The sequence below is a fragment of the Erythrolamprus reginae genome, chromosome 2, assembly GCF_031021105.1.
Source record: "Erythrolamprus reginae isolate rEryReg1 chromosome 2, rEryReg1.hap1, whole genome shotgun sequence".
In the NCBI taxonomy this organism is placed as follows: domain Eukaryota; kingdom Metazoa; phylum Chordata; class Lepidosauria; order Squamata; family Dipsadidae; genus Erythrolamprus; species Erythrolamprus reginae.
In genome coordinates this window covers 65,965,192-65,988,860 of record NC_091951.1, presented here as the reverse complement: position 1 = coordinate 65,988,860, position 23,669 = coordinate 65,965,192, and the positions used below count along the sequence as shown (strand labels likewise).

Genomic DNA, 23,669 nt, shown 5'->3' with positions numbered 1-23,669 from the left:
TGAGCTGGGCAGCTATATAAATTTGATAAATAAATAAATAAAACATAAGCAGGTGAAAGAGGTATGGTCCCTAAGGCTAATTCTTAGCCTTATATGCAGATGCTATTTATCAGGTTCCTACAATAGAGTTTATTAAAGCAAACAAAGGTGGCAAACAAAGAGGTGTTTCTTTCCCATTCTCATAGCTGAACCCTCACAGTAAGCAGTGTTTCAATTACAAAGAGATTTTATTAATGTCACATTTGCTCATCCTTCATCTATCTTCATAAAAAGCTTCTGAATAAAATGTCTTTATAAACATTTAAGGCAAAGTATACTTATGAATATTGTGAAGGTGAGCTTCACATAATTTAACAACCGATTCACCCAGGATTGAAAATGTGAATGCATGCACATACACGCTGTGTCAAAAGCACAGCAGTTGTATAGGATAGTTTTGCTTGTATGCGTGCCTTGTGCATGTGCACACTGCGTCAAAAACACGGCAATTGTATAGGATGGGATAGTGGAGGAGAGGGTGGGTTGTCCCAACCACTGGCCATAACTACTTATTCACCCAAACCGACTGAATCCCACTCCAGGTTACACTATGCTGCAATGAGGAAATAAATTATGAGTACATTATACAGACTATTATTTAAGCATATGTGATGTTCTGCCGGCGTGTTTCAACCGCCCGTAATTACAGGGTAATTAGTCCAGGAAGACACACACCACACAATAAAAGGAAACCCCAAAAGTTTTTATAAACAGAAAAACAGAAACAGCTGCCTTTTTAAATGTCAAAGGGATTTTCTGGTACACACAAGGCACAGGTTAAAGGCAATCCAATTGCTCACCCAATAACTGGGAAATTGAGTCCAATTCTAAAGTCCAGAGAGTCCCCACACAATCTTTAACAGCACAAAAACCACGATCTTGATGAAACAATGAATCAGATAAACTGCTATGAGCCTAAAACACCAGGCTGCACTTTTATTTGTAGCACTAATTACAGCAGCCCCACCCAACCACAGGTGGCCTCATTTTCTCTTGTAATAATCCTTCAGTTGTTGTCTCCTATGCATCACTCTACGCATGCATGGATGTGTCATTAATTCTTGTTCAGAGTCCAGGGATGATACAGATGATTGATCTCCTCCTGGGCTATCTGCCAAACTCCCCTCTTCCCTGTCACTCACACTTCCTTGGTCAGAGGAGGCTTCGTTGGCAGATTCCATCGGGAGCAAAACAGGCCTGCGGCATGTGGATGTTTCCCCCACATCCACCTGCACATTCCTTGGGGCAGGAGCTGGGCCAGAGCTAACCACAACATGTGATAAATATATATCATACTTAACGAAAAGGATGATTTTTCCAGAAATCTTTTTTATTGGGTCAACTCTGGTTCCAGTACTCTCTAGGCATAAATCTTGGTGGCTGAAATTTCTTTGCTTGGTAGCAAAATATTTTTAACGAAGAAATTAAAGGTACATTATCTGTGTTTCAAATTTTTAAAATGAAATTTCAGTGACAAAATATGAATTGATCTCATTGATGATGCTGACAAAAAGAGAATTCTACCAGTAAAAAACTTTGGGAGAGTGACACAAATAAATTATAACTAATACTTATAAACAGCATGTTTATACCTGTTTTTTATTACTATCACATGTTCATCTTTTAAAAATACACATAAACAGTATGGAAAATGCCCATCTTTAATGGGTTATTTTTTTGTAATCACCTTCAAGATAAAGACCAGTTATTTTCTCTTAGCTGAAGCATTTTCAGGGACCAACAAACAGGCTGTGAAATCAGCCAGGTAATATGCACTAATGACTAATTCATCTGCATGAGCTGAGGAGAGGTTTTCCTCATGAGACTAATCTCAATAAATGCAAATACAGTGATACCTCGTCTTACAAACTTAATTGGTTCCGGGACGAGGTTTGCAAGGTGAAAGGTTTGTAAGATGAAACAATGTTTCCCATAGGAATCAATGGAAAAACGATTAATGCGTGCAAGCCCAAAAGTCACCCCTTTTGCCAGCCGAAGCGCCCGTTTTTGCACTGCTGGGATTCCCCTTCAGCATCGCAAAAACACGGAAGTCCGGAGGGGGTGTTTCCCATGGAGGGGAGCCTCAGGAGAATCCCAGCAGTGCAAAAACGGGCGCTTCGCTGGCAACAGAAGTCTGGAGGCGGGGCATCCCAGTGAGGTGAAAATAGTTTGGAAGAAGAGGCAAAAAAATCTTAAACCCTGGGTTTGTATCTCGAAAAGTTTATATGACGAGGGGTTTGTAAGACGAGGTATCACTTTAGTTTTAAATGACAAATATTTAAAGGAAGAAGAGAATGTTATATGGGTCATCCTCAATGTATGACCACATCTGAGCCCAAAATTTCTGTTGATAGTTTTGCCCCATTTTATGAACTTTCTTTCCAGTGGTTAAATCAATCACTTTAGTTCTTAAATGAATCTGGCTACCTCTATCAGTGTTTGTAAAAGAATTGGTAATATTTAAGAACTGAATCTAAATATTTCTTTCAGTTAAAAAGAATATATTTGGAGGTAGCATACATTTTGCTGATAGCAAATGTGTATCAAATTAAAAACAGCAACATATTTTTTTTCAAATGTTGAATGATAAGTTTCGGAAAGATTAAGTTGAAGTTGTTTGCATCCATTGTGTGAATAATGCATATAATGTATGTGATTTGTACTCAATAATTGATAATAATGGATTCTTGTGTACAGACTTTTCTATCACAATCACTTTTTGATATCCAAGTATATATTGAGGAATAGTCAAGAAACTAGTGTAAAGATATTATTAAAAGTAAATATATGGACCCATCAGGAAACTAGTTTAATACTACCAAATGTCAAACTAGTGATTCTAAAGATTAGATAATAATGATAATATGTATTCATTTGCTCGCCATCTTGGCATAGGTGATTCTGGAAGGTTTACAATATTAAAAATAAAAATAAACCACCCCCCCCCCAAGAATATATATGCCTCATTGGTGCAGTGGTTAGAGTGCAGTACTGCAAGCTACTTCTGTTGATCATCAGCTGCCAGGAGTTTGGCAGATCGAATCTCAGTAGACTCAAGGTTGACTCAGCCTTCCATCCTTCCAAGGGCGGTAAGATGAGAGCAAGATTGTTGGGGGCAATATGCTTACTCTCTGTAAACCGCTTAGAGAGGACTGTAAAGCACTGAGAAGTGGTATATAAGTCTAAATGCTATTTTGCCTAGCCTAGGAACAGGGGTGGGTTGTAGATTCTCCCGCTGCTGGTTTGCTCAGGGATGTGCGGCGTGAAATGCACAGTACCTAAAAAACCTTCTGTACATGCACATAAGTGAAAAACAAGATGGCAGTACCTATGGCAGGTCTAAGTCCCTGCTGGTTACAGCGACCCAGGCCGCCAAGCTACTACCAGTTCTATAGAACTGGTCCGAACTGGTAGGAACCCACCTCTGAACTTATCCTATCCTATTTTATTAAACGTTAAGTGTCTGAAATTTCATATCTCTGAAGGTAAGGAACAACTTCTTAAATTGTATATAGAATGGCAATGTATATGTCTTTCAGTATTAACATAACACCAGCTTTGTGATATTCTTCAAGAAATATGGTAGATAGAATTGATTTAGCCAAGGGCATTTTTAATATAACTGTGTTCTGCTGCATAAACAAACATGGGAAGGAATTTATTTTAAATTGATAGTTGTAATGCAAGGAAGTGTTTCTACCAAAAAAAGAATTAAAAAAACCCCTTTCAAATACCCATGTACAATTTTTAAAAAGAGGTTATCCTAAACTATTCATAGCAGCATCAAACTGTTCAAAAGAGAGATTTGTAAAGAGAATTGTACATAGAATTGTACATACTACATCGCCTTAGACATGATCTAGCAATGTACTTCCTGTCAACAACTATTTCAGCTTCAACCACAACGATACACAAGCACACAACAGATACAAACTCAAAGTAAATCGCTCCCAACTCAACTGTAGAAAATACGACTTTAGCAACTGAGTAGTTAATGCATGGAACTCACTACCTGACTTTGTAGTATCATCACCTAATCCTCAAAACTTTACCTTTAGACTATCCACTGTTGACCTCACCCAATTCCTAAGAGGTCAGTACAGGGCGTATATAAGTGCAACCAGCATGCCTACAATCTTTGTCCTAATGTTTCTCTATTATTGAGACTAATATCATGTATATAAACCACATTATATCTATGTGTACTACCAATACGTACTTGACAAAACAAAATAAAAAAAATATTTCTATGTAACCATTTCTCTCAGCATAAGTGTTCTTGTTCAAAATAACAATATTCTGATTGTTTGGGTGTGGTTAACAGTTCCCACAGTGCTGACGAGCTGTTAGATGAGATAAATAAAACATAAGTTCATTCTATTAAATTTAATGTAGCTTACTCCCAGGTATCCTGACATTTCTTTGAAGCTGACATCATATCATCATTTTTTTTGGGAAAGGATAATGGAAGGATTTACAAATACAGTTTTGTTTCAACCCTGGATTAAAGAAAACAAATGTATTGAATATGATGCATAATTCTACAACAAATGCATACAATTATGAATAATTTCACTCCCACTCACAAATCTAAGGATAAAATCTATACCAGATCTAAAAATAAATAAAATAAAAAGAACTGCTCCCCTCCATGTCAAAAAGCATTCATTCTAACATATGATTCTGAAACATGACAGGGAAATCTATTATCACTTAGACCACATTTGAATGACCATTGCAATGGACAAATTCCTAGTATAATTAGCAACTGTGAATTACAATCACTTGGAAGAACAATTCAATTTTGTAAGAGATAAATTGCTTAGAAAATTCAGAGGTGAATGGATTCTTGTGTGATTGGGAGTAACTTGGAAGGTGGCTAGGGAATGTACTTTGGTCACAGAAGGACAAGGTTATAATAAAATAAAACTTCAGGAGGTCTTTATGATTGCCAATCACACTGAGATGCATTTAGCTTATTGCTTATGAAAAATGGGCAATTAGATTTTTTTCCATTCCCCTAGTTCATACCTAATTCTTAATATTAATGATGTAGAATGTTAAATGTACTTCATTCAAAGAAGCAAATTGCTGTTGGAAATGTATTACTTGTATTCTCACCAGGAATCTTATACTCAAGTTTGATATAGACATGAACTAAATTTTTGTCAGGTTATAAAGGCTAATAACGTCCATAAAAAGGCATGATTTGTTCTAGTGAAAAAGAAAATTGTTTTTTACAATATTTATTTTAATTAAGAAATGCTTTGAACTAGCTTTTATTAATATGTGTATACTACAAAGCAACATTTGGTTTCCATTTAATTTTTCCTTGTAGTTCAATTTCATATTTTCAAGGCAAACATGAACTAGGTGACATCTTTTTGAGAAACCCAAGAGAAAGATTTATTAGTGATTTGCATATATTTACAAGATTACTGAAGTCAACCCTAAGTGTGAAAATACATGCAGAAGACAACATTATATGCTAATAAAGTCAATCCCAAAAGAAATTAGAAAAGGAAATAAATTAATGCTAAAAAACAGAAATAATAGACATTACATTTGTTCAGAATACAAATGAAAAAACAAAAACAAATTGGGTCTGTGAGAACTGATTATAAATTATTGCTCATGGAATATTTATTGTTACAATGTTCTTCCTTATTTGGTCCATAACTAGCATAATGCTTCTTTGTACATGGTACATTTGTTAACCAACTCCAAATATATATTTATGTCCAGATTTCATAATTGATCATTACTATTAGAAAAAAACCTGCTTTCTTATTTTTACTGTCAATTAAATGTCTTTATCTTTCATGTTTATATTCCCTTCTTTCAGGAGTAGGTTCTGGATCCTCTTTTCCTAAATCCACAAAACCCGAGTCTATTGAATTAAATTTACTAAGCATGCTGATTTCCACCTTTTGTCTTTTAATTATTGAACATTAATTCAGGATTTTTAGGTAGGAAGGTAGGAAGAGTGAAGAGTCATTGCAGAAGAGAAAGCTTATAAAACAATAAGGTTGTTTATAGCATCTTAATCCTTTTATAGCATCTTAATCAAAACATAGCTTCCTTGAGTAATTAGTGCAAAGCTTCTATTAAATGCACTTTCATTTCCATCTTCCATTTCTTTTCAGGATAAAAATATGTACTTAATTATTCCAAACTCTGGCACATAGATTTCCTCAATTTTTGTTGACATAGTCTATTATGACTTTAATTGCCTCTTATCAATCAATGTATCATCTATTTATCCTCTATTACCTTCATTGTATATTATTGTGTATTGGACATAATAAAAAAAATAAATTAAATTACATTTTCTCTTTGACAATCAATTTACAACTTTTTCTAACTCACTTTTTTTTTTACTGAAGTTAGGTCACGATTGTCTTCTCCCTTTACAAATATTTCTATCATTATGTAATCTCATTTGCAAATGATTGAAAGAATCAACCTTTTTTAAATTGTTATATTTGTCAAACAAGTATAGAATTATAGTTTGTATTAATATAACAAAGTATAAAGAAATGATAAAAATGATAATAGGACAGAAGGACAGGGACGGTAGGCACAATAATGCGCTTATGCACGCCCCTTACAGACCTCTTAGAAAAAGGGAGAGGTCAACAGTAGGTAATTTAAGGTTGAAGATTTTGGGGTTAGGGGAAGAAACAACAGTCAGGTAGTGAGTTCCAGGTATTGATCACTCTCTTGCTGAAGTCATATTTTCTGCAGTCGAGTTTGGAGCGATTTAAATTTAGTTTGTATCTATTACGTGCTCTTGTGTTGTTGTTGTTGAAGGTGAAATAGTCACTAACAGGAAGGACGTTATGGTGTATGATCTTATGAACAACAGTTAAATCAGTTCGGAGGTGACGTAGTTGTAAAATGTCGAACCTTAGTATTTGAAGTCTGGAGGAGTAAGGAATAAGAACCTTATTGTTCTATAAACTTTATCTTCTGCAATGACTCTTTACTCTTCCTGCCTTTGTTGTAAATTAACCTGTGTTTTCTCTGCTCCTAAACTGTGCTCTGATTTTCCTTTTGTTGTCATATTCCTTTCTTTAATAACATTCTCACTGGAGATATCTTCCTTGACCTTCCTTGTTTGAAGTTAGAAGCCTGCATTCAACTTCTACTTGCTCGGGGCGTTCATCCTCCATGTTTCCTTGCTTATCAGGACAGCTTACACTGGAAACCTAGATCTTTTTCTTTTTGATGTCTGATTTTCCCCCCAAGGGGAAGGGAGATTTAGTTTTCTAGGTTTCATATCTTGCTTTAGCTCTTCAGATTCTTGTTTGAAGAAATTAAACACAGTGAACCTAGTCCTTACATTTATCTGTGACAAGGCCATATGTTTTAAGAGAAGAAATCCCTTGTGTGAATCTTATATTCCAACATTAATATGAACTTTGTATTATATGTTAATATAGGGAAATGAAAGATGTGGCCTTTTAGATGGTGCTGAACTTTCCAATCCACCTAATAATTGCAAGTGGTACTGGAATGTGCCATTCAGAAACAACCACAAAGCCATACTTTCTCCACCTGGATTTTAAAAATTCAAGAGGGTAAACAAAACAAAAATAAAGTTTTCCCATCTTTTTGCTGTGAGTCTTATTTAAATTGTCGTGAGCATAATGTATCATACCAATAACCAGTATGGATCTCTAGGGTAGCCTGCCATCAACCTCGTGATAATTCTATTCTATTCAGCTGCAAAATTGTATCAAGAATTTATATCTTTAATTGTAAGAAAATACAAAAAAATGTGTTTTGGACCTTCCAACCTAAAAATATATAAACTTTGTGCCAACCTAAAATAAACAGAGGCCATTTTTTTGCAGGTGGAAAAAATCTCAATAACAAATATTATCATTAAAGTTATGAAGCCAAGTCTCTAAATATAAAACAGAGTGTAAGGGGAAAAGGAAGGGTAAGAATAGCATGTAAAGGATTCCAATAAAATCAAAACAGTCTATGTATTTTTTATTTTATTCTTCATTTATTACCACTTTGAATGGTGCGGATGGAAGCATCATTCCCATTCTCGCTATCCCAAATCCTCCAAAGTAGTTTGAAATTCAATATGCAATTATCTTCATCGCTACAGACTTCAAATATAAAGGACATTTAAGAAATATCAAAGTTCAAACTGCCCAAGGAGCTGCTGATACAGTTCTACAGAGGAATCACTGAGTCTGTCATCTGCACTTCTATAACTGTCTGCTTGGGTTTTGCAACCTAACAAGAACGACACAGACTTCAGAGGATAATCAGAACTGGAGAAAAAACAATTGCTGACAACCTGCTTTCCATTCAGGACCTGTATACTGCATGAGTCAAAAAGAGGGCTGTGAAAATATTTACTGACCCCTCACATCCTGGACATAAGCTGTTTCAACTCCTACCCTCAAAACGTTACTACAGAATACTGCACACCAAAGCAACTAGACACAAGAACAGTTTTTTCCCGAATGCCATCACTCTGCTAAACAAATAATTTCCTTAACATTGTCAAGCTACTTACTAAGTCTGCACTATTATTACTACTATTTTTTCTCATCACTCCTATCACCCATTTCCTCCCACTTATGACTGTATGACTGTAATTTGTTGCTTGTATCCTTGTGATTTATATTAATATTGATTGTTTCCTGATTGCTTTTTTGAACCCTATGACAATAATTAAGTGCTGTATCTCATGATTCTTGACAAATGCATATTATCTTTTATGTACACTGAGAGCATATGCACCAAAGACAAATTCCTTGTGTGTCCAATCATACTTGGCCAATGAAGAATTCTATTCTATTCTATGTTTTCCTCTCATCTGGCCAATTCTACATATCGGAATAAAAAACCCCATCTCAACAAAAATATGACCCAATATAAAATATAAATATATAACATAAAACAATTACTATATATTGTACTTTGCACCATCTCCATGGACAACTAATCAAAATTTGGAAGCTTAGCAACTGGAATGCATTTATTATGCTTGCAGTGTTCTGGGGTCATGTGCTCATATTTTTGCAACCTTGTGATAAGCAAAGTCAATGGGGAAGTCCAATTCACTTAACAAACATGTTACTAACTTAATATTAAATATCTGTGGAAGAAAGGTAATAAATGGGGGAAAGTTCACTTAGCAACTGTCTTTCTTAGCGACAGAAATTTTGGGCCAGCTGTGTTCATAAATCAAGGCTACTTGTACATAAAATGTAAAAATAAAAATACAAAAATATAAAAAAATAATCATAAAAATCATATAAAAATCATAACAATCATCATTTAAAAAGTCCATCATAAAAATCCTATCTGCTATGAGGCTATACTTGGTTAATCTCAACAGGCAGGCCTTCTATGCTGTGATGCCCACCTTATGGAACATTTTCACTCCGAAAGTGTGATTTGCTTTAGTTTGAATTTTTCCAGAGGCCCCTCAAAACCTGGCTATACCATCAGTCTCTGATAATTAATTATTATTATCTTTAATTCTAAGAAAGAAAAAGAAAAACCCACCACATATTGTGCCAGGTGAAGATCATAAGACTACTAACTATAAAAGAGCAAAAGGACAATGATGTAAAAAATATTTTATTAAAAAGAATATATTTTGTTAGAATAGAAGGCTGCATCAGATTCTTTGTGTGTTTAAAACACTTCTTTATTTGGAAAAATGGCATAATGATTTTGTCAGAAAAGGAGATAATTAATTGTAAACTCTTGGGCTCAGTGAAAACTAAGTGATATGTGGAGAAAAGAAATGAATCCCAATAATGAGAAAAGATTTAGGATCAAATAACACATAATGAGATCTTTTGTCTGAAACAGAATTGGCTAGAACGGGTTTCTAGTATTATTTTTTATATCATTATGTTATATTAAATTATATTATTTTTATAATACTCAATTGTAAGGCAACACTTGATCTGAACTGATAGTAACTAAGCATTTTTAGCCAATTAATATCATTTAGCGGGACTGAGGTTTTATAGAAGGTAACAATGACTTAACTTTTAACCATTCAGATTTGATTGATGTAGTATAAAACATTGTTAAATATATAAAGAAACTTGCATTACTTCTAGTTTATATTTTAAAACATTTTAACGGTATCTAAGTATTTGGAAAGTTGAAAGACTAGATAGACAGTTGAAAGAAAAATAATGAACTAGATCAAACTTGCAACCTGTTTTATGGTAGGCTTGCAATTAACTGAGAATCTCACAATTCCATTGTGCTCAAAGCTGCTAATGTTGATTATATGGATTATAAGACTAACTGGCTCATTTCTTAATCACTTTGGATTTATGTTTTTATTTTCTGGCTTTCTTTCAAAATTAAGAACTTTAAGACAGAGAAATTTTATTATATTCACTAGGTGAAATGTCTTTCAATCCTTTTTTAAAAAACAGTTTTAACTATAAGTTTCAACATTTGTATTTTTTGAAATATACAGCAAGAGGATGATAACTATTGGCTTGGGAAGTTTCTTTAACGTATCTCTTTATTTTGGAACTGTATACATTTTATTTGCATAATATAAACTCTAATAAATTAGGGAGGCATGGGTTTTAGAGGATGGGTTTATAGAAACTGAGGAAGATATGGAATGAAAAGATGTTTGGATTTATTTTAAGAATTAGTGATATGGTCTTAATGTTGCTGAGTCTGAAGGGGGATATTTATTTTCTTTATTTTCTGTTTTTATTTTTATCTTCTTTTTCTGCATATAATATCTGTATATTTGTAGTTGTATAAGTTTTACTTATATTGTATAATACCTAATGAAATTATTGAGAAAATGAACAAAGTAAAGGCTAAACACTCGGCAACAGATACTAAGGTTTAGATCAATGCTTATGAATAATTTCTCTTTATTTCTGGAACCAAAGTCCTGAGCTATAATATATGTAGATCTGTTTCATAGCATTAAATAATTTACTTTCTGCAATATTGATAGCACCTACTTCTCCAAGAGACCATTTCCATTATTATGGTGATGAAGTATCTTTAATGAGTACAATTGTGTAACTGCACTCCAGGGCAAAATTCATGCAAAAGCTTTCAAGTACCACTAAGATATACCTTTAGATATTTTACAAGAAACAGTCATTCTACTTCATGAAAATAACCCAAAATCTAAAATAAACCCATCCATCCATCCATCCATCTCGATCTATCATCGATATAGGCAAGATAATATTGGTATCTTGAGAAAGTATTGATCTATTTTGCTATTTTTGGCAGCTTCTAGAAAATAAGACCCAGATGCACCATAAAATTAATGTTATTACTTTGTCTAGACACTCACTTCCAATATGACACTGTACTGCAAACACTGCAAATATTCCAGGCAAATCACTGAGATGTTTTCATTGAATAATGAAATTCTGTTCATCTCTTAAACATGTAAACAGAAATTAGAACACAATGTCCAATAGCCTTTCCCCCTCCATTTTGCAAGGATGATTTTTCAAAATTAATTTGTGCAACCATGATTATGTGGTTTGAAATATACTGAAATATATTTTTAATCCTTTTTTACCCAGAACCATAGTTCCCTCTAAGCTGAGCAGTGAGCAATCGCTCACTTAAAAATTATCATCAACTCAGAGTTTTCCAAACCTGCCCAGAAGCCGAGAGGGAAATTTTATTATTATTTCTGTGTCGCCCAGTCCCGAAGGGACTGTCGCTCAGACACTATACTTTTCCGCCCACCCCAAAAAAAATTTAGAGAGAACACTGCCCAGAACTGAATGTTAGATGGGCTTTAGATATTGAAGGAAACTTTAAAAATATCTTATTCACATGTGGCACACGGGGCCATATCTGCTGGCCTGTGAGCCATTGCCCTAGCTCAGCTTCAATGTGTGTGCCATCCAGCTGATTTTTGGCTTGCACAGAGGCTCTAGGAGGGCATTTTAGGCTTCCAGAGAGCCTCCGGGAGATGGGGAAGCGCATTTTTACCCTCCCTGATTCCAGGGAAGCCTTTGGAGCCTGGGGAGGGCGAAACCCGAGCCTAAGGGGCCCACCAGAAGTTGGGAAACAGTCACTTTCTGGCCTCCAGAGGGCCTCTGGTGGGAAGAGAAGCTCTTTTCGCCCTCCCCAGGCATTGAATTATGGGTATGGGCACTCGCAGATGCATGATAGTATGCGCCCATGCTCTTTCGGCACCCAAAGAAAAAAAGGTTCGCCATCCCTGGCTAGACTCTCAATGTAACTCTTAGCCACAAGTGAGCTAAATCCAATCCCCTTCTATTGACACTTATACTCCTAGCAAGTGATAGCCATTAATTGAAAATATTCCTGTGGAATCAGTTTAATTAGACCTTCACCTACGAACCTGATATTTGTGGTCCTGAGAGAAAAATGTATCATTTTAAGAAAGTGATTTCTTGAACACATTTACTTGAACACATTAATAAATACAGCTAGCACATTATACAGAATCATCTGAAAGATTTTGATTAATTTTGGGGTAGAATTGTTGGATTTACAGCTACCAATCATTTCATTATATGTTACTCAATAATTAATTTTAGAAACCTGAATAATAATGACATGTAACTGCAAAGTTCCAGAGAGATTGCATTCTGATGATTTATGAAATTTCAAATAATGATCACCAAAAAAATTGAAGAATGAAACAACATGCTATGTGTAAGTTTGTTTGTTTTATCTAGAAGTTGAACAATAGCTCCTGATTACTTTTTTTTCTTCAAGGCAAATTTCAAGGAAGGGCACACAAAACTCAACAGCAACACAAGTTGTAGTTTCATACATTACCTCTCACTTTCTTTTATGATCTCTTTTCCTTTCTTCCAAGTAAAAGTTGGCCTTGGAGAAGCTTTAGGCTTACATTCAATGGTTGCATCAGTACCAACTTTAACAAAAGTTATTTTTTTTAAGAAGGTTTTGGAGAAATCTGGACCCACAGCTGAAATATAATACAGAACTCAGAATTAATGAAAACTGCCATCAAATTGTCTTGAAACAGATGTTGAATTTATTCTGAATTCTCTTAGAATGTATCATTATTTGTTTACATAATTAACCTTCAGAATATCCCCAAAGTTAAAAGAGATAAATAAAACAAGTGGTACATTGGTTTTCATTAACTATTTTGTTTGGTAGATTATCCATATTCCTGAAAAGCTATTCCAGAGGCTGACAAATCAGTTAGGACAATGAACATTGTGTTCTGGGTAATCACTGGAAAGAGTTGTAATCTTGCACCAATTAAATATTGGATGGAAAACAATGTGATTATGAAATGCTTTCTACAAGCTAATTTCAGTAATACTAAACATTGGATGTGGTTCCCTAGAAATTTCACAACCTTCATGGTTGCTCATGACTATAACATTAAGTAATAACATGCCTATGTAAATAACTATCACAAATTAAATAATGTAGCCTATTTCTTTACAAAAGAATTTGTAATACTTCCCCCACAGATCCAATTTATAACTCTGTGCTCTGCCTCCATCCTTGCATATAAAACTACAGATTAGGAGATGATAAATAACATCTATGAATGAATGAGCCCATACTAACTGTGAATGGCTACTTCCTATTAATATAGTTTAGACTTTCAAATTGGCAATTAAAGTAATCTTTACACATTTCACTGTTATTAAATAAAGTACTGATACACTGAACAGGGACATCTGCCTTCTACCGCACGAATCCCAGCGGCCGATAAGATCCCACAGAGTTGGCCTTCTCCAGGTCCCGTCGACCAAACAATGTCGTTTGGTGGGCCCCAGGGGAAGAGCCTTCTCTGTGGCGGCCCCGGCCCTCTGGAATCAACTCCCCCCAGAGATTATAACAGCCCCCACCCTCCTTGTCTTTCTCAAATTACTCAAGACCCACCTTTGTTGCCAGCATGGGGGAGTTAGGATATTCCTTCCCCTAGGCCATTACAAGTTATGTATGGTATGTTTGTATGTATGTTTGGTTTTTATAATAAGGTTTTTTAGTTGTTTTATGAAATTGGATTGTTACATGTTGTTTTTTATCATTGTTGTTAGCCGCCCCGAGTCTACGGAGAGGGGCGGCATACAAATCCAATAAAATAAATAAATAAATAAATAAATAAATAAAATAAAAAGGAAAAACAAAAACAAAATGGCAGATGGACTACAGAATTAAAGCCCTGATCCTATTTACATTCTTCTGATACATATTTAAAAGGCATGAGGTTTTGGTTCTTGCATCTCCGTTTTTAACCTTCAACTCATAATCACCACTAGGACTAAAATGATGTGATTTATTTAGTATTATTAAATCTTCTACATTTCACATTCCTTTTTAAAATGTATACTACTCCTATACTTCTGTGTGGCCCTTTTCCCATATCCACTTAATGTCTGTATAAAGACATTAAATGGATATTATTCACTCTTATATCTAAATATAGTTTAATAAATTAACATTTATTATGCCTATAGGAAGCATTTCCCCCTACAAAATCAGATCTTCTGCTGAGGTGGAGAAGGGAAAATTGTTCATTGCTTTCTCCTATCCAAAAACTGATTTTCCAGAAACTGACTGCACAGCAGCTTAGCTCCTAAAGAGTTATAAGGTAGTGTGAGGCAATAAATGAGTTGGGTAGCTTCTGGGGTTGAGGCTTTGAAGCAGACTTGGAGAAAACATTTTCTCCATAATTTGTTTCTAGGTGATTAGTAGGAGATCTATTCTGTATTTCCCTTGATGTAATATGAATCAACTTTTCTTCAATAGCTGCAGGGTCCACAATGGCAAATGAACGTTTGTCATATCAAGCATCTAGAGAGGGAAAACTGGTCTAGCATTGAGTAGTAATAATGATTTAAGCAGTCACTGAAAAACATGAGCTCAAGGATATTTTCCATCAGATTTACAGGCTCACAGTATAAGTGATCCATCACATAATCACTTAGGAGATTGGAAGACATTATGCCTGAACATCAAGTGGCAAAGATAAAAGCTGTGAATAATGTTGTGAATGAAGAGACAGAAAGATACTATATAAAAAAATTACAATTAAGGCTTTCTTTTTCTTTTTTTGTATCAGGAAAAAGGCAGACACCAGTATTACCAGAGAGACTGTAGTTATTTCATTCAAAATGAAGTACCGTATATCGCTGTATGTACAGTATTCTCTAATTAAAAATCTTCTAAATATAAGTCTTTTTAAAAATGCTGCTGTGCTTTCACTGTACAACTTTATGTTTAATATTTAATAGTGTCAGGCCATCTAATCATTTCAGTGGAAATTATTCAGATTAGAATTAAATTCATGTGTCTCTAAAAGTCCAAATATGTTTTCCCCCAATTAACACAGGTTGACCTATGACCTCAATTAAACTCCAAATTAATGTTGTTAAGTAAGACATTTGTTAAAGTGCATTTTGCCCCATTTTATGACCTTTCTTACCACAGTTGTTAAGTGAATCACTGCATTTTTTAAGTGAATCTGATTCCCCATTGACTTTGCTTGTCAAAAGATCATAGAAGGGGATCACATGACCTTGGGATGCAGCAATGGTCATAAGTATGAACCAATTTTCAAGCGTTTGAATTTTGATCATATGATCATGGGGATGCTACAAAGTTTGTAACTGTGAAAAATGGTAGTAAGTCACTTTTTTGAATGGTCACTAAAGAAACAATTGTAAATCTCCCTGTATAAACAATTTGCAAACTTATGTTCAAAATCATTTTTATGAATAAGGGGACATACCTTTTATGCAACCAGCCAATCAGTACTATATTTTCATTATAGTGGATCTTCTTCTGACATGTTTGTTCCTTAGCAACTACTTTCCTTTTGTGGCAGACATAATGGCAAAGCTACCATGGAGATGCTGTGCTTTGAAAAGATTTAAACTGATAGACCTATCTAGCTTGTAGAATAAGCTAGATTCGTCCGCCTTCTGCCGCCCGAATCCCAGCGACCGGTTAGGTCCCACAGAGTCGGTCTCCTCCGGGTCCCGTCAACTAAACAATGTTGTTTGGCGGGACCCAAAGGAAGAGCTTTCTCTGTGACGGCTCCGACCCTCTGGAATCAGCTCCCTCCAGAGATTAGAACTGCCCCCACCCTCCTTGCCTTTCGTAAACTCCTTAAAACCCACTTCTGTTGTCAGGTATGGGGGAACTGAAACATCTCCCCCTGCCTATGTAGTTCTTTGTGTATGATATGACTGTATGTATGTTTTATATATATATATTGGGGTTTCTTGTTTTTTAGGCTTTTTAAATGTATTATTGTTATTTTAGATTCTAACTATTAGATTTGTCATTATATATTGTTTTTATCATTGCTGTAAGCCGCCCCGAGTGTACGGAGAGGGGCGACATACAAATTTAATTAAATAATAATAATAATAATAATAATAATAATACTCAAGCATCGTTTTCTAATCAAAAAATCAGTTCTTGTTATCTAAGAATACACCTTTAGCAGCATACAAAAAGCTTGAATGATATTTCCAAGACTCTGCTTCAAAAGGAATTCTTCAAGTGATACACAGGTAGTCCTCAACTTATGACTACAATTGAGCCCAGAATTTCTGTTGCTAATTGAGACAGTTGTTAAGTGAGATTTGCCTCACCCTACAGTCTTTCTTGCCACTGTTGTTAAGTGAATGATTGAAGTTCTTAAATTAGTAATACTATTGTAAAATGAATCTGGCTTCCCCATTGACTTTTCTTGTCAGAAGGTCGCAAAAGGTGATTTACATGAACCCGGGACACTGAAACCATAATAAATATGTCAATTGCTAAGCACCTGAATTTTGATCATATGACTAAGGACGCTGCAATGATCGTGTGAAAAATGGTGAATAATCACCTTTTTCAGCGCCATTGTATTTTTGATTTGTTACTAAATGCACTGTTGTAAGTTGAAGACTACCTCTATTCCAATGCATGGTACTCAAGTGGGAATCATAAATATCTGTAAGTCACTGGTATTTCATAAAATCTTGGAAAAAGATGAATGTAAGATGGAAATGATTCAGACAATTTACTACTGAGTCGTCACTGTGTTTAAAAGAAATGTCCATTGTAAGATTTGGAAATATGGAGAATACATGGACATTCTCAGCATGTTGTTTGTCAAGAACTAAGGGTATTAGATTGCCAATGGCTCAAGTATCAAATAATAATGATTGATATCTCCTAATAAAATATAATTAGGCTCCAATTTGCCTTTACTTTGTTATGTAATACAGATTATGCCTTATTTGACAAATGGTATTTGTGCACATAATTTTGTTGAATGATTATTTTATTTTAAAATAATTGCCTAAAGATAAATCTTCTTTTATAACAAAAGATGGACCTCTAGGGGAAAAATATTTTCAGGTCCCTCTCATTATATTAAGAATCTATATATCCTTGCCTCATTTAGCAATCATTGTCTATTCCAGCAATTTTGTTGCTAAATGAAATAGGAGAGAGAGGGAGAAGGAAGGGAGGGTGGGAGGAAGGGAGAGACAGAGAAAGAGGGTGGGAGGAAGGGAGGGAAGGAAGAGGAAGTTCGATTCCTACAGGCTCAAGGTTGACTCAGCCGTCCATCATTTTGAGGTCAGTAAAATGAGGTATAAAGCACTGTAAAGCGGTATATATAGCTCTATGTGCTGTTGCTGCCATTTCATTTAGATAAAGTTCTCTTGGCCAGCTATGCCAAAATTAATTGCAGTCCAGTGTCAGGTTCATGAAACTTCATCGTAAGTGCATGCATTGGTTGGAAAATGATTTTTTTAAAAAAAATCCCATTGTGTTTGCAAATAGTTGCTAAAGAATCATTGACTGCTATTTAATGCCCCCACCCCCGTTAACAATCGTTAAAATAATTATATCTGGGACTTTAATAATTTGAACACAACAGAGAAAAATAAAAAGCTAGTTGCCCAAGTTGATTGTGCTTTGAAAACCATAGCTTTTTTAAAAGAATATTTGCCTATGACTATACTGTACATCAAAATGAAATTACTTTTAGAGCGGTGGATCATTGTGATTTTTTGAAAAATACAAACCTCTTCCTCTTGACAATTTCACTTTCAAAATAAATGAATATGTGACATTCTCCCTCTACTCCCCCCGCCAGTGTTTGAATACATTTAATTTCCTGATTTTGGTTTCTAAGCAAAAACAATATCAAGTTGGGAAAGTTTGAGATCAGATGAAAACAGCCTATTCTTTTCAAGTTAGTATACATATTAAATAATTGGATCATAGTGAGATCTAGTTCTGTGGTTGCACTGGTCCAGTTATACAGTCTTATCTTATCCTCTTTAAGACTTCCTACAAGACTGATTTCTTTATCATGGATATCTGGAAAAAGGTTGTGCATTTATCTACTCATTCTAGTATGTTTAATTGTTTTCAACTAAGTAGGAACTGTTGTATAGATCAGCGTTTCCCAACCGGTGTGCCACGGCACACTAGTGTGCCGTGAGACAACGTCAGGTGTGCCGCGGCGAGAGGCGGCGGAGGAGAGTGGGCGGATCGGGCGGGCAATGGGGCAGGGCGGAGAAGCCAGGGGCGCATTTGGCCGGAGGCACCTACTGCCGCACCTCCCTGCCCCTGCCTCCCCACGGTGCCTCCGGCCAAACGCGCCCCTGGCTTCTCCGCCCTGCCCCATTGCCTGCCCGATCCGCCCACTCTCCTCCGCCGCCGCCTCCTGCCTTGGGGCGAGCAATCCGGGAGTCCGGGACCGTGTGGCTTTGCGCCATGAAGAGAAAACGGCCGACTTTTCCCTGCTGCCGTTTTCTCTTCATGGCGCAAAGCCACACAGTCCCGGACTCCCGGATCGCTCGCTTCCCCGGTCAGCAAAGCCATCTGCCCAGGAAAGCGCCGCGCTGGCCGGAGAAGCGAGCGATCCGGGAGTCCGGGACTGTGTGGCTTTCGGCCGGGCTAACAGGAGGCGGCGCGAGGCCGGGCGCTGGGGACGTCTGGGAGGGCGAGGAGGCTGATGGCTGCTGCGCACTCCACTCTCTCTCCGGCTCTCTCTCACTCTTTCTTTTTCTCTCTGTTGCTGGCGTGGTGAACGAGAGAGAAAGAGAGAGAGAGAAAAAGGAGGGGAGAGAGAATGAGAGAAAGAAAGCAAGAGAAAGAGAGGGAAAGAAAGCAAGAGAGAGAGAGAAAGAAAGGGGGAAGGAGGGAGAGGGAAAGAGAGCAAAAAAGAGAGGAAGAAAGAAAGAAAGATGGAGAGAAAGAAGGGAAGGAAGGAAGAGAGAGAAAGAGGGAGGGAGAAATAGAGTGAAATGGAGGAAGAGATATTTTTTTTGTCCAAACTTTTCTTTAGCCCCCCCGCCCCCCCTTCAGTGTTCCCCAGAATTTTGAAAACATGAATAATGTGCCGCGGCTCAAAAAAGGTTGGGAAACACTGGTATAGATCATGTTACCTTTATAGCAATGAATGTAGAAATATTCTTATTTTCATTGTTATGTCTTGATGCTTAAGCAAAAATTTTATAGGCACTATAAACAATTTAATACTTTTACATTATGTGTAATTTGTATTTCTATAAGTATACTGTGCAATAATATACTACAGGTAGTCCTAACCTACACACTGTCTCATTCATTGACTGTTCCAAGTTACAATGGTGCTAGCTTTTAGTCACATGGGTACCCTTGCTTTGGTCACACACACACCCTTGCAGAGAAAGAGACTGGACAAGAAGAGCTTAAAAGAGAGGAAGAAGGTCCACTAGAGAAAATACCCATCAAAAGTGTTGGCACTGGCAGTCATGAGTGCATACAAACATGAGTATGCAAACAGCCTGGTGTACTCTTCCTTCTGTGCTTGCTTACTCTCTTCTAATCCATTTTTTTCCTCCAATTTCTCTCCTTGGAGTGAAGGAATGAAAAAGCAAGCAATTTTTATAGGCAATTTCTCTTATGCTTGATCCAACCTCCCTCCCTACCCCGCCCAGTGGTGACATTCAAATTTTTCCCCTACTGGTTCTGTGGGCATGGCTTGGTGGGTGTGAGTTGGTGGAGATCATATGACTGAGTGGGTGCAACTACCTTGATATAAGTCATGGCAAGGTGGGGAATCAGCCCCCTAAGCCACGCCTATATAATTGACGGAAAAGTTCAGCCACATCTTACAGCATTCAACCTGGCTGCTTCTGATTCCTTCTCATGTTTACTCTGTGTATGAACCTGATGAGGAGGAAAGAAGGAGTGAGTGGAAGGGGAAGGGCAAGGTGAGTCACCAGTGCGATTTATGATCTGCATAACAACAGGACCTCTCTGCTATTCCTTAAAATAACACAACTTCTTTTTTTCAGGCAATAAAGAGATGCTGTTACTTTAAGGAATGAATTCAATAAAGTCATCCGGACTCTAAATGCAGCAGAATTATTTTGGGGGATTCACAAAGAAGTGTGGAAAAAAGTCAAGCCACCCCATTTATGGATCATATTTTGAGTGTACAGAGAACCAATTCTGTGATCAACTCTAACCCCCTTTGGTCCTTTTTTTTGCTTATCTTTCTAATTTTTATAGTCCTCCTCCTGTCTTCCAGCAATATTTTTAGCTATAGCAGAATAAATATTTCAGACAAATCCGCAAATACAAAATTACACTAATTCTTGTTTGGAATTCCAATGTACATAAAACAGACACACCAGAGTTGTAAGAAAAGATCTTATCCTTGCCTAATTAGATCGATTAGATTAAAAACGATCTTGCCCCATTAGATTAATCCACTAAAGTGGCAATTGACTCCTTGCTGGAATCTGTTGAGGTTTTACTCCAGTGCTTTAATCCATCACAGAATTATTGTTGCCCAGATAAACTCTACACTCAAATCAGGCTTCAGTAATCACATAAAAGTACAACTGAGACCACAAGGCTACATGCAACTCTTAAGTGCCTCTAAAAGTTGTCACTGTATCCGTATCTATAATTTAATATTAAAATTGTGTTTATGAATGCAGCAGAAGAGACCAATTAATAATTGTTAAACATGGGGAACAATCAAATCACTGTATTTAAGTGAATTAAATATAATAAATTTGAATCTTTATTATTGAGTTATTAGAAAGTTTTACAGTAAAGAATTTAAAAAATTACAAAATGCAAAAAGAAAGAAAAGAAGAAAGAAAGAAGAAAGATTCCATAAAAACTACAAACAAAAAAGCCAAGCAAGCAAGCAAATAAAATAGAAAAGTGGGAATTCTAGATATGTATTTCACATTAATCAAATGTCTGCATGGTATTTTCTAAAACGGGCTTTGTATCTATGTTTGCATCTGTGATTACATGCAGTGGACCCCACAACATGTCCATTTTTACGTTAGATAATACACAGTAAAACTTCTTTCATTGAAAAGAAGGCAAATTGTATGTTTTGCTGTGTGAATGGGAATGAGTAATTTTAAATGTTATTAGGGTTTTTAAAGACATTTTAGTTATATTAATTGGATTTTTAGATATGTATACTGTATATTGTTTTGATATGTTGTGAGCTGCCCCAAGTTCTTGGAGAGGGGCAACATATAAATGCAAACAAACAAACAAACAAACAAACAAACAAACAAACAAATGTTCTAAGAATAAATACTAGTAAAATATGACATAAAACATTTCACACACAAGAGCAATCATTCCCACTAACATTTAGAGAATGCTTTCAGGAAATTAATTAGTATCACATTAATTAATGACTTCATTAGAGGCAATAAAACAATTTAAGGCAATAGAAACTTTTCAATAGCTTTTAAGTAAAAGGAGCCCACCAATTACGCTCAGTTCTGCGCTGACATAGATGACTCCATATCTATTTTCTGCCACACACTGATACATGCCCGTGTCGGAGAGATTCACACTGGGAATGGTAAGTGTTCCATGTTCTATTTGAAGTCTTTCCTGAAAAATAGTTAAATGAATAATATAAATGTAAAAAAAATGTCCTTCAGAATTTATATATTTTTGCAATTACATTACTTTAAATGTCAAATAGGTAGGTGGTGTCAATACTAAGGTTGGGAATAAAAAAACAAATTCATAAATAATTGGTATGATGGAATCTTTGGTAACAAAATTCAAACCATGTTAAAAAGGAAAAGCAATACTGAATTGTGATTACACTGTTCCCCCGATTTCCGCGGGGGATGCGTTCTGAGACCGCCCGCGAAAGTTGAATTTCCGCGAAGTAGAGATGCGGAATAAATACACATTTTTTAGCTATGGACAGTATCACAAGCCATCCCTTAAGACTTTAAACCCCTAAATTACCATTTCCCATTCCCTTAACAACCATTTACTCACTATTATTACTGGTACTCACCATTGAATAAGACACTTAGTGATCCTGATATTTATAAACATAATTATTTATTAACTTTTTTTGTCATTTATTTGCAAAAATTATTAGTTTGGCGATGACGTATGGCGTCATTGGGTGGGAAAAACCGTGGTATAGGGAAAAAACCGCGAAGTATTTTTTAATTAATATTTTTTGAAAAACCGTGGTATAGGCTATTCACGAAGATCGAACCCGCGAAAATTGAGGGAACACTGTAATACCAAAGTTTCTTCTTGTTCTCAGTGATGGGGCATCTGAACTATTTTGATTAATAATTGTTTGAAGCCCATTAACCTGAATCTAAAACTACTGTGATCCTATGGCATGACATGTTCTTTAGAAATTCAGCTTTCTGCTCCCTTGAAGATTAATGGAAAAGTAATCATGTTCAATGGGGCAAAGCAATTGTATGCACCCCACCAGATTAAAATTGTTATACCCCAAAGATATAAATGATAACTTTTTAATAAACCTTACTTTAGTTTAATGTGATTTAAGTTCAGAACCATCTGCTAGTGAGTGCTTCTCTGCAGAATAGGAATGTGTGTGTATTATAGCAAATCTTAATAGGTAAGAAATAGAATCTTTAAATGATGCTGGGCTCTTTCTCACAGGTGGAGTTGAAATTTAATGTTGTACAGTCTTTATTTGATTAAATCTAGGCAACAAGAGTTTCACAAAGTGCAGGTGAGAGCGATTTGTAATATGTTTAGTTTTTGTCCTTAAAACAGAGACAATCAAGGGCTGGAATGATTAGGAATAGAGGGGTGCTGATGAAATCTTTTCCTTTCTTTCTACGGCTCATTAATCCTTAGTTAGTTTTGTGTGACACTGCTATTGGTAAGTCAATTCCCTCATTGGGCATGTCAGCTGAGGTCCATAGAAGTGAAACGGATACAGACTATGGAGCTTGTTTACATTCCATAAAGTTCGATTAAAATTTATATACTGAAAAAACAGAACAGAAACAAAGGAAGTTTATAGCCTGAATAGCTATATTCCCATTTTTGTTTTTCACAGTTAGCACTTAACAGAGGTTTTGTTCCAGGCGATATTTCATTTGCCTGTGGCGTTGCACCAACTGAAAAATGTGCAGCCATTTTATGTATCTTTCTTTTCCTCAAAGCAAATATGCCCTGGAAAGGAATCCCACAGCTTCTCAGTTCCAATTGATTCTGTGAAATGTTTGTCAAAGGGAGAAAATGAAACTTAAATACCTAACATTCGCTGAACATTGGTTGAAAATTAGGTGCTGCAGGGTTGATTCTTGCCTTTTGAAAAGTATTACTTGAAT

At 35.8% G+C, this 23,669-nt stretch overlaps 1 protein-coding gene across 3 annotated transcripts in view; it reads right to left on the bottom strand.

The window, feature by feature from the left end:
* LOC139160418 (contactin-4-like) overlaps window positions 1-23,669 on the bottom strand; it is a 296,056-nt gene that overhangs the window by 84,032 nt on the left and 188,355 nt on the right. For all 3 annotated transcript variants that reach the window (XM_070738254.1, XM_070738255.1, XM_070738256.1), the window contains 2 exons: window positions 21,807-21,936; window positions 12,850-13,000 (listed from right to left, as the gene is read on the bottom strand). In XM_070738254.1, the coding sequence (XP_070594355.1) occupies window positions 12,850-13,000; window positions 21,807-21,936 (281 nt within the window). The remainder of the gene's footprint in view (window positions 1-12,849; window positions 13,001-21,806; window positions 21,937-23,669) is intronic.